At 36.8% G+C, this 12,494-nt stretch overlaps 1 protein-coding gene and 1 long non-coding RNA gene across 2 annotated transcripts; both read right to left on the bottom strand.

Annotated features, from left to right (window-relative positions):
• Nucleotides 1-607: 607 nt before the first annotated feature.
• Nucleotides 608-1,395, bottom strand: LOC111901283 (uncharacterized). Its single transcript, XR_002853469.3, has 2 exons — nt 1,049-1,395; nt 608-827 (listed from the first exon to the last, which is right to left on the bottom strand). It is a non-coding gene; the product is annotated as an uncharacterized LOC111901283 (long non-coding RNA).
• A 2,449-nt stretch (nt 1,396-3,844) lies between these two features.
• On the bottom strand, nt 3,845-8,702 carry LOC111901284 (receptor-like protein Cf-9 homolog). Its single transcript, XM_023897137.3, has 2 exons — nt 4,122-8,702; nt 3,845-4,036 (listed from the first exon to the last, which is right to left on the bottom strand). Exon 1 carries the CDS (start codon nt 6,997-6,999, stop codon nt 4,138-4,140), a length of 2,862 nt encoding a protein of 953 aa, XP_023752905.1. The 5' UTR covers nt 7,000-8,702; the 3' UTR covers nt 3,845-4,036; nt 4,122-4,137.
• Nucleotides 8,703-12,494: the final 3,792 nt, after the last annotated feature.

Genomic DNA, 12,494 nt, shown 5'->3' with positions numbered 1-12,494 from the left:
CAGGAGAAAGAGGATAAGCATTGTGATCTATGGTATTGGATCTGGTTAGTGATCCTGATGACGAGAAGATCGGTGGTGGTGCTTGGTTTTCGTTCGAGTCATGGAAGCTGGTGGGCGGCATCATGGTTTCGTCGGAGTCATTGAGGCAGGTAGATGGAGATAGGCTTGTGGGTTGTTATCAAGAGTGACTAAGAACATGGAGACAAAGTATAAGAAAATCGGGAAAAGGGAAGGAGGAAGGGTTGGGGTATTTATTTTATTTTCTATTTTTTTCAATTTAAACATGACAAACAAATAATAGAAAAAATAAAAAAGAAATTATTAAGGGCAAAATAGTCATTTTACGGTTGCAGGGACGACCCAAGTAAAAAAAATTATACAGGGATGGTCCGAGTTAATTTTCGAAAATAGGGACTGAACGCACATTTTGGCAGTTGGACGAGAGTCTATTCGTGTAATCTTAGTCTTTATATTTTAAACCAAAATAAAATATCAATAGTCCTTTTGAAAAAGATACTGTTTGTTTGCTTTTGTTTTTGTTTTTTTTTTTTTTTTTGGCAATTAACTGATTAACTTAAAGTTAACCTGTGGATGCTTTTTCCCAAGATTTAAAAGTAAGAAAAAAATAGATCATATGCAAATCTACCACACATAAAAAGTACTTAAAAAGGAAAATTACAATTGCTAGTAAACCTTAGAAGCACCAGGGGTTACAAAATGGCGAATAACAAGGGAACCAACTTAGCCAGGACCTCTAACAAACAGAGACAAGAACTCCAACTCCAGAAAACAGGAAGAAGGATCAGCAGCTCCACCTAGATACACCACTACCAGGATAAAATGGGAACTCAAACATTAGTATTCATAATTTTTGAACTTCTTGATAGCAAATTTTCAATTTATTTAGAATGTAATGAATTTATTTTAAGTTTTTATTCAACGGTTCCATTCAAAAAATAAATCACATTGATTTTGTTTAGAGACTAGGGTTCACAAAAACATAATATAATGACAGGCACTCACAATTGAAGCTAGACACGCATGTTACCTCAACTTTGATACTAGAGAAAGGGAAGGAAATCCTCCAACCATTGAATTTCTCAGGGTTAAGGGAAGGAAATCCTCGTTATCCTTCCGTCGATAGCAATGGCCGACCTGCCATTTCCCATCACAACGAAATCAAAGCACTTTGTCCTTCTTTTTCTTGTAATTCTCTTCCGGGGTTCCTTAAACGGAGTCGTAATTCCCGTTTCTCCCACCGACTTCGTCGTTATTTCTTCGCCAGTACAGAAGGTCACAATCGTTTGACTTCCTTAATCGGAGAAATCGATTTGAAGGCTGGATTGCGTCGTCGATTGGAGATTTTTACTGAAGATGACTTTGGTGAGACCCGGACTTAACCTGATCTATAAGTTTCTTGGACCTAAAACACTTGCCTCGGCCCGAGCCCATTTACAAAATAGCCCAACTCTCTCCACGAAGGTACTCCGGCCACTGATTGCACTGAAAATGGCCATTAGGGCTGTTCACTATTTGGATAAAGCCGAATTATTCAATTGGATAATTTGGATTGGACTATTTGGTTCGGATGTTCGGATTTTTAGATTGGTTTTCAACAAAACCGAATTATTATTTTGGATTTCGGATTGGTTTTGGTTTATAAAATAAGAACTGAATAATCCAAAAAAACCGAATAACAATTTATTATGTTTTTATTTTCAATATATTTATAATTATTTATTAATTTTATAATTTTTTTTAAATAAGTTCAAAAGGTTTTACTTAATAAAAGACATTAATATGTACTTTCTGTCAAAAGTTTTTTTTATCTATTTAATAATAAACTATAATATGCCTTCTTAGTGGTTGTTTATAAATTTTAAATCACAAGTAAATAATTTGTTTATGCTTATTCTGTAAAATTAGATTATATTATAATTCTATATCTTTTTAAAATGTTATGGTTTATGAAAACCGAATTATAAAAACCGATCCAACCGAATTATAATTGGATAGGATCGGATCGGATTTGAATTTATTTTGGACTATTTGGATCCATATTTTGAAAACTGAAATCCATTTGGATTTACTTAATTGGATTGGATCGAACCGATCCATCCAAACAAACACCCTTAATGGCCATTCCTCATAGTCATAGCGTGGCGCTGCCTATTATACGTTTATAACCGGAATTGGCTGAAAAACAATCAATTACAAAATTACTTCTCATTTGGATCCTGATTGTGATACACATAATAAAATACATCACATGTATAATCTTCTAAAATAATAAAATATTAAAATACATCACAAAAGTCGAATCCTAACTGGATACCGCCTCCTCCATTTTCATCTTCATCTACTAAAATAGATAAAGTGTTAGTTGTATCAATAGTTTATTTAAAAAAAAAAAAAAAGTAATGACTTGGGAGTTGTCTTGGCCTTGGAAAAGGGGTTAGGGTAGGCCCTCGTTGGTAGGCCTGGCGGGTCAAAATATGTTAACCCAAACACGACCCATTTAAATATACAGGTCACGGGTTGGCGGGTCACGGGTTGACGGGTTTGGAACATAAACCCATATATGACCCACCAACCCATTTATTTATACGGGTTCACAAGTTGGCGAGTTCGTGGGTCAGATTTGGGTTCGTGGGTCCGAATTTTAGATATTTAAGTCTTAAACATCCAAATGAAAATTAAAAACATTCATAGATACATGTTACAGACTTAGCCTTATAGGTTACAACTTATGACCTTAGACCATCCACCACGAGTTATAATGTCAAAACAGTCAAATGATGTATGAATAAATGGTATATATTATATAATACTTATTAAATATTAATATTTGATACATAAATACATTTAAAAATAAAATAATTTTTTTACTAAGAATATAAACGGGTTGGCGGGTCAACCCGTTTATTTTTTGAGAAACCCATATATGACCCGTTTAATAAACAGGTTGGCGGGTTGGCAGGTTAACGGGTTGGCGGGTTGAAAAACTCAACCTAAACCCATTTATTTCGTGTCGTGTCACGAGTCGTGTCGCGTGTCGTGTCGAGAATTGTCAGCCCTACTCGTTGGATTTAAATTTATGTCTATATGTGCAAAATTTTAATATATCCAACCCTAGATAGCTGTAACAAAAAAAACTAGACAAATACAACTTCTCTCAATAAAGTTAGTGAGGAGTCCCACCTTTTGGGGTAAACAAGAGTAGTCGAATTAAAAGTTGTTTTTTAGTCTTTAAAGGCTTAAGTTCGTAGTCTTATTCTTTGTGGGGGCGTCGGCGGTGGGCATCAACTTGCATACAATTTTGAACTAGTAATAAGACATGGAGAGAAGTAAATTAATTTATGCGTTTTTTTTCTTACTTAAAAAGAAATAGTCAGAATCAGTTTTGGAATCTTTCAGATGCTATAAACAGATTATATGTGTTTTGGAAATACAATAATCAAACAATGAGTTTCTAATGGCAATCCCAAATAACCCTGTATAATGGGTGGCAACATCATGATTAAATGTGCATTCTCAAAAATATTCTAGTATAAAAAGGGAATAGGCACGGGGATATAGTTAACCGTGCTAAACTATTTCTAAGGTTTAATGATACATCAACACAAAATTGAATCCTAAAAACATATCTGAAGCACAACATACTTTTAAACACAACGTAACTCAAAATGTCAAATTTTGAATACAAACAAGCAATCGCAAGATTCAATTAAAGGGTCCACCAAAAAGTTGTGAAACGCTAACCACTAAAAAATGATAATAATAAAAAGATAGTTGCCCATTTTGCAAGATAATTGTGAAATGATTTATTTATTATTATTTTGAATTTTGGCAAATGATTCGGCGGAAGTTTCACCATAATATTTCAACGGTGACTCCAAGTTTGAACTCCTTTACAATGCAAATTCAAACATAAATCCAAAAAAGCTTGATATCCATCATTATTCATGACACATACAAATCAACAACTGCCTAATCCAAAAGTTTTCAGTGATCCTATTAATTCTCTACCTGTAATCTGTAATCAGAGGATTAGATTACAGTAAACAGTGTAAGCCATTTAGCAGATTTTGGATGAACAAAAGAAAATGTAAAATAAATACCTGTTAGAATCTAAGTTCATTTTCCAATATACACATATCTTCTCTTCTTATGCCTTGTTCTGATCATGTGCTCTCCTGCATCAGCAATTGCATTGAACCATTTTGGTCGTCCGGTAGACAACATGACATACCCCATGACTAATCCAAGTAGGGTCCCACACCCATACCCCAATATCACCACTCTCCATGTAAATCCACTCTCCCCATCTCCATCTCCATCTCCATCAATTTCAAGTTGTGTCTCCTGTCGACGCTCACACTTGGTGGGTAACGGGAGACCACAAAGTTCTGGATTCCATCCAAATGAAGAAGCCTCAAATGTACTGAATTGTCTTCCTGATGGAATACGCCCCACAAGATGGTTTTGGGAGAGATTCAAGAATCCAATAAATGTTAAGTGTGCAAGGCTTTGAGGTATCTCTCCTGTGAGTTGGTTCCAAGAGAGGTCTAAGGATTCAATCTCCAAGAGATTCCCTAAAACAGATGGAATTTTTCCTGTGAGGCTGTTGTGGGATAGATCAAGCACTTTGAGTGAAACAAGACAACCGATGATTCCTGGAATTTCCCCTTCAAATCGGTTGTTTGATAGAACAACAATTACATAGTCAACCGAAATTTTTGGAAACTCTAGGTCCCTACCTTTCACCGCAGTAGTGACGGAGTAATACATTCCACCCATAGACAAATATGTTGGTGTTGTGCTATTCTTTACCACGTTCTTCATGGCATTGAAACTTTTCAAATATTTTTGCGGGAGATGGCCTGCAAACCAATTATGCGATAAGTCGAGGACTCTCATACTTGGAAATGTGTTTTCTTTTGAAGAAGGGGTTTCAATGGGACCATGGAACTTGTTTGATTTAAGAACAAGAGCCTGCAGCTTTGGAAGATCACCTAACCAATGAGGGAATGTGCCTTTTATGTTATTGTTTCCGAGATCTAATACCATCAAGGATTGACAATTGGATAAGGAACTTGGGACCTCTCCTTGTAATTGATTTCCATTCAAAATAAGCCCCTCTAATTCTCCACAATCCTCATACACATCTGGAATGATGCCATGGAAACTATTGTTCCCCATATCTATCATCCAAAGAGAGGAGATGATATTTCCCAAACATTGTGGAATCACTCCACTAATGCTATTATCGGATACATCTAGAGAAACTAGATTTCTCATATTGCAAACTGATGTGGGGAACTGTCCTTGAATCTGGTTGGACTGCAGATGCAAAAACTGTAGAAAGGAGTTGATATTTCCCAGACATTGTGGAATCACTCCCCTAAAGCTATTATTGGATATATCCAATAATAATAGACGGCTCATGTTGCAAATTGAAGGAGGGAATGACCCTTGAATCTGGTTGGACTGTAGATTAAGATATTCCATTCCATCCCATTGAAATTGTGGCAAGCCTGTTATGGAGTTATATGAGAGATCCAAGTAGTACAATCCATTTTCTCCTATCTTCCCTGCCCAATCAGGAATGCGACCATGTATGTCATTATTTGACAGATCTAAATATGTAAGATTTTTCATGGTTCGTAAGGACTCCGGGAATAAAGTTAGCTTGCAAAATGCCAAACCTAGTCTACGAAAATTAGGGTTGACATAGCTGGAAGAACCGTTGTTGGTGACAACAGATAAGCCGGTGTTACTAAGATGAAGTTCTTCAAGGTTTGGTAGGCTTGACAACAATGTATCCAAATCCCATAAACCTGTAAAATTATTCCATGAAAGGCTTAGATAAGTGAGGTTGACAAGTTGGATAAATGATGGTTGAGAGGAGCCTCCATTAATCTTGCCGTTAAATTGATTCCTCCCGAGGGATAATCTCTTTAATGATCGATGGTTGAACAGCGTTGATGGTAAGCCTCCACTAAACGTGTTACTACCAAGAATAATGTCTTCTAGAAAGGGAAGCGTAAACAAGAAAGAAGGCAAAATTCCAGTAAGATTGTTATATGATAAATCAAGACTTGTAAGGTGTCTCAGGTTAGCTAGGGATTTGGGGAGGGACCCTACCAAACCGCAGTTAGAGAGATCCAACCGCTTGAGAGGGATGTTAAGGCTCGTGTTAACGTTTGGCAATGGACCAGTGAGGTCGAAATTTGCTGACAAATCAAGTTTTTCCAAATATTGAAGATCGAAGATGTTATCAAGTAATTTCCCTTGCAAATCGGTGTAGCTAAGATCAAGTGATTTTAGAGATGAAGATAAATTAAGAAAAGTGGGTAAAACCCAACCTATATGAATCTGAGGCATCAAGAGCTCGCTCAAATGACTTGAATTTTGTAGCAGATTCTTCAAAACATCAGGTTGCATATGCAGTCCGTAATTCCAAGAGAGGTCAAGGGAAACCAATTTAGGAAGAAGTAAGATTTCCCAAGAATTGCTGCCAGTAAACCCACATTGAGAGATGTTGAGATGTGTGAGACGATTAGAAAAGTCACGTGGAAGTTGGGAATCAGTAAGATCATTGTAAGCAAGGTTGAGTGTTTGGAGATGAGGAAGGCGAAAGAGGGAGGTGTTACGATGGAGGGTACCTTGTAGCATTCCACAACTCAAGTCAATGCTTATAACATCACCTGTGTAGTGATTACAAGTGACACCACTCCACTTGCAACAATCTGTATTCTTATTCCAGTTCATCATAATTGGATAATAATCGGAACCAAGCCAATCTTGGCATGGAGAATAATATGGGGATTTATCGAATGAGAAATTGATGGACGAAAGGTTTTGTTTAAAGAGAAGCAAGTCAAGGGTCTGTCGAAGAGAGCATTTGTGAGTTGTGGCATTAAAAGAAGAGGAAGAAGCAACAGAGATGAGGAAAAAGAGAAAGGAAATCGAGATAAGCACGTTTGAATTACTCATTGTCTTTAATTACCTGCTACAAACATTTACAGATGCTCAAATATATATATTCTTGGTAATATTACAAGTAGTTTGCTTTCAGACACCATTGATATTTTATGCCTCCCCAAGCCTCATGCTCTAGTCAGATGTGTGGTCTAATTCTTCTTCTAAGTGGGTTAGACAAGTCATTTGATTGGTTGGTCCTCAATTTTGAATTTTCTTTCTAATCGTGCAAGATCTTCAACTTGTAGTTGACTTCATGATTAAAAGAATAGTTCCATGAAACTCCTTCCAAATAAGTCTTCATAATCCATTATAATGGTTCATGACAAAACACGTTCAAAAGTTTTGGTCCCATACTTTGTGGATTGTCGTGCTTGCATCCTACTTGAATGTAAAATTTAAATCTTGAGATAAACCATTTAGGCATGCATGTACTTGTGAAATCATCATCACAAACACCTTGTGGAGAAAAACTTTTGGGTCTAATGAACAAGCATATAAATCCCAAATTAACTTACCACTCCGTGGATCCACAAAAATATGAAGAATTTTATTATCGGTCACTATGAAAAAAGCAAAAAGTTCCTTGATATTTAATTTTATGAATCCTTTTGCAACTATCAGGCTAAAGGCTAAAGGGAGTGGTCGGCAAAAAGACATGACATTTATTTGGCATGTCTTACAAACACCTCCACCTCAAAGGTGGCATGGAAAAAAACATTGTCAAATGGCATTGTTGTGTCGAGGTGAGAGAAAGGAGAGAAGAGAGAGTGTTTGTCAGTGTAAATGGCTATTTCTTTTTCTTTTCTTTTTTTTTTTTTTTTTATTTTGATCCATCCCTTGAAAATGGGCATGTCATTTATGTTATGGGACAAAAATGCCATGGCAAACAACTTGTGGCTTCAAAGTTGATGTAACAGTATAACATGACATGCTTCACCTCCTCCAGCCTTGCTAGATATTACTTTGCAGTGATGGTCTTGGTCCACATGTTCCTTTTTTTTCGTAACTTTTTATAACATCGATCTAGTGTTGGATAGGTTAACTACTTTAATTCTTTTGTTACTTCATACAAACTTTCCAACTTTGACTTTTGTAACAAAAGTCAAAAGACAACGATTGATGGTTTTTCCAATGGATGTGATTGTTCTATAAAAAGCTTGTGGTGACTTGTGTAGACTTTTAAACAAAGACTTCTATAAGTCTCCACCGCCCATTCATCTTGCAACCCTTCTACGGTTTGGAGGAACTTGTACTAATCATGTATTATTTGCTTTTTATGATTAAAATAAAATCAAAAGTACTAAAAACTATATTAGGGTTATTCACAAGAAAACCCTCAAGTTTAAATTTTTTCGGTTTTATCCTTTTTGTAATTTTTCCCGGTTTTACCTCAAAATTTTCACAAAACTTTTTAACTTTCACCCTTTTTACCTTTTTTCATCGGTTTCTTGGTTTCCCTAAACTGCAATAAAACCTGTAAGTTTACAAAGTTTTATGTTTTACCCCATAATTTTCATGTAACTTGTTCACTTTACTTATTTTGCCTTCTTTCTATTGACGGGACGACTTTTGTTGACTCCTGAAAAATGCATTGTGGTTACTAATACACCTATGGTGATTCCTAATAAATGAGTGAAAATAAGAACAAGCATCCATATGATGACATAGACATCTTTTACAGATTACACTCCCATATACCTCTTTCAAGGATCATAAAAAATACCAGGTCAGCAAGTGAAAGGGACAAATGCAATCACATGGTTCACCTTGAATTACCTCCATAGAACATTATTATCTCAACCAAACCTAGCTACTAATGCAAGAGAAAGTAGATAAGATTAAAGGCTCATCTAAAAAACATGGAACAAAAAAGTATGATTCCAAGTGTACGTCTTATCAGCAATTGGATGCTTTACCAAAAATCCCACTTCTGTGAGTTAGAAAATATGTGAACTAGCAAGATAGAAACATGTGGATCATAGTGCACAAATACATGTTTGAAAATCTTTTCAGCAAATTTTGTAGTGGATTGTGTTGTGTAAAAAAAATAACAAAAATTCAACAACCAAGCAACATGAACCACAAATTGTATATTAGTTGCCAACAAGAAAATCAAAACAAAGCAATTGAAAGCATGAACAACGAGCTTAAAGAAATATCCCAATCCCAATGACCAGGTGGTGGTGGTGGAAAAGCAAAAAAGAACACAAATCATGCAAACAAAAGACTCAAATGCAGCTTAATTCATTATAACCTTAAAAGTCACTCCTGATCGAACAGGCATTGAATAACAGTTTAATTCATTATAACCTTACCAAAACAAAAGACTGGTGAATGTGTAGGGAGGGGAGATGGCTCATTCTATCCGACCTCCAAATGCAGAATTTTGAGCAAAGAAAGAATGCAACAAAGAGGGAAAGCATAAATTGGTTGTTTGTTATTAACTACAAAATATCAAATTAGGTCTCGATTATGTTAGGCCAAGAACTGAAGCAACATGATAGGAAATGAAAACTGAAGCGCGTGGTAAGATCAAACTAAATTGGACTTTCAAAAGTGATTCAAGGATATTTATATTTTACCATAGGGAAAGAAACATCACAAGTCAAAGTGCACATATAGAAACAACAACATAAGAAATATCATTTCAAGGATTTAATCGCACGCATTTGGAACAAATATTCAACCAGAAATTGATGTTAGTCAAGGGAACTTACCGAAGGCAATCGTTGCAGAGGAGAGGGAAAGGCGAAATAAAAGGACGGGGGAGAGCGATGTAAATCTTTAGAAAAGCGACAGGATCGTCGGATTGACCTATAGTCGCAGCACCAGCGCCGGCGCTCAAGGGCGTGGCAGCAAATGCGAACTTCGATTTACTGCCAGCATGTTTGTTCACCTCGTAGTTTTCCCGCATACTATTGGGGTGGCGGTGGTTGTAGGCAGTGGGACTCCATACCTGTTTGTTGAGTAGGCAAACAAATATTCAACCAAAAGCTACGGATAATTTTTAACAAAAATAGAAAATGGACCTTGGCATGGATTAATACCTGTTAATATATTTATAAATATAGTTGAAGGACTCTTTTTGTCATTTATGTATAATTGTCCAAGTATTTAGTCTTTGTATGGTCTCTCTTCTGTTATGACTTTTGGTTAAAATCAATTCAGATAGTTCTCATGGTATCAAAGCTTAGGGCTCCAAATCGCTAGGGCTTCCGGTGGCTACCAAGTTCGTCTCCTCTCACCATCTCCGGTCGACCGGTCGACTTTTGTGGTGTGTCTCATTACCACTACAACAATAGTCAATTCAATCTCTCATCGTCACCCCTGTAGCAGCTATCTCCCGTAATAACCTCGGAGCAGCCATTATCTCCCCTATTTTCTAAAATCGAACTCACTATTCTCTTCACGAGGTTTCCACAACATTCTTCAAGTTTCTCATTCCTTTCTTGTATTTCCTTCCTAAACAATGACAACTCCTCTTGTCACACCACGCCCAATCTCAATTACATTAGATGGATCTAATTATGTTATATGGGCTCGACATATGACGAGCTATCTTCAATCTCGCAAACTATGGAGGGCTGTTACACGTAGGGGTGTCAAAAAAACCCGAACCCGATTAACCCGACCCGAACCGAACCCGAATAAGGTAATTAGGGTCAGGTTTAATAGGGTGAGAACTCTTAATCGGGTTATTCGGGTTAACCCGACTAACCCGAATTATTATTAGGGTCGGGTTTAGGGTTGATTTTTTCAAAAAAAAATCGGGTTTCGGGTCAACCCGAATAACCTGATTAAGAATTTATTACCAAAACTTTTTTTACTGCCTTGAATGATATGAATTCAAGATCCCATGAGATTTTACAACTAATACATATTTCTTATTTAAACAAACCAGATTGTAAAATTACTATGTATAGAGATGTATAAAATGACATAACTTTCCTTTCTTCTTAGTGCAATAAGGTTGTGTTGTAACAGTTTTACGAATTTTATTCACTGTTTACATTACTAATATGGTAAAAGAAACTCCAAAATTCATGTCCTATACCAACTTTACATTTTAAGTCCCTATACATGTGTATTATATATTAAAATGGCACAACATAAATTCATCTTACATTTCAACTTCAACCCGACTAACCCGATTAACCCGACCCTACAAACCCGAAACCCGATTAACCCGAACCCGACTAACCCGTACCTTATTAGAGTCGGGTTTCGGGTGAATATTTTTTCTAAAAAAACCTGACTAACCCGACCCGTTTAACCCGAAACCCAATCGGGTTACCCGATTAACAGCCCTAGTTACACGTGCTATACCTAGACCAGTTCAAAAAGAAAGGGAAGATCAAGATGCCTTTGACATTAGAGAAGAAAATTGGTTGTGTAAGAATGGAGAAATTGTCACCATGCATTTTGTGTAATACTTCAACAACATAAATCAATCAACAATTTGGGCTTTTTGTCACTGGTAAAGAAATATGGGATTTTCTTAAAGATAGGTATACCACCACTGATATGGCTCATCAGTATCACCTTTTGTCTGGGCTTCTTAGCAAAAGTCAACAACCAGGTCAAACTATCAGTGCATTTCTATCTGAAGTACAAGTTATATGGGATCAACTGACTCTTGCGGGACCCACTTTCAAATGTCAAGAGGATGCTATCATTTCAACTACCCATCAAAAACAACAACATCTCATGATCTTTCTTATGGCGCTACAAGATCATTATGAACCTGTTCGATCTTCTCTCCTACATAGGTCTCCTCTTCCTACTCTTGAAGCTGCGATAGCTGAACTTATCTCAGAAGAAACTAGGTTGGGAGTTCCTGCTTCATCAACTAGTTTATCCACTGATGGAGTTCTTGCTGTACCTTTCCACAAAGGCGTTCGAAACTTCACATCCAACAAACCTCAATTTCCACACAACAGAAAATCATCTCAGTGCTCATATTGTCATGATAATGGTCATCAACTATTGGATTGTCCGAACCGTTCTTGTATTTTTTTGTCAAAAGAAACATCCTAGGCACTTTGCATCTAGCTGTTTTAAGAATCCAGATCGCATCAAAAATATCACTGCTATAGTTTGTGGTCCAGATTCTTCCAATGTGCCTTCGGGGTCCGCAACAGCTCAGAGCCTCAACACTTTTACCTCTGATGATGTAATCGAGCTCACGCAAACATCGCCATATCCTAGATACTGTTTGTACCTTACTTATCTCAGCTCAGTGCCCATAACGTTTTTGGGGTGAGGCCGCCCTTTCAGCAGTCTACACCATCAATCGCCATCCCATTACACTTCTCCAGAATCAGTCTCCGTATGAAGCTTTGTATGGACAACCTCCTAACTACAATCTACTCAAAGTATGGGGTTGTGCTTGCTTTGTCTTGCTACAACCACATGAACACACCAAACTTCAACCTCGATCCCGTCTTTGTTGTTTCCTGGGATACGGCATCGAACACAAAGGCTATCGGTGTTGGGATCCTATCTCC

This window comes from Lactuca sativa, chromosome 2, assembly GCF_002870075.4.
Source record: "Lactuca sativa cultivar Salinas chromosome 2, Lsat_Salinas_v11, whole genome shotgun sequence".
Taxonomy (NCBI): domain Eukaryota; kingdom Viridiplantae; phylum Streptophyta; class Magnoliopsida; order Asterales; family Asteraceae; genus Lactuca; species Lactuca sativa.
This window is presented reverse-complemented; position numbering and strand designations above follow the sequence as displayed.

Coding starts and splice junctions, on each gene's coding strand:
- LOC111901284 (XM_023897137.3), bottom strand. CDS start 6,999: ATGAGTAATTCAAACGTGCTTATCTCGATTTCCTTTCTCTTTTTCCTC.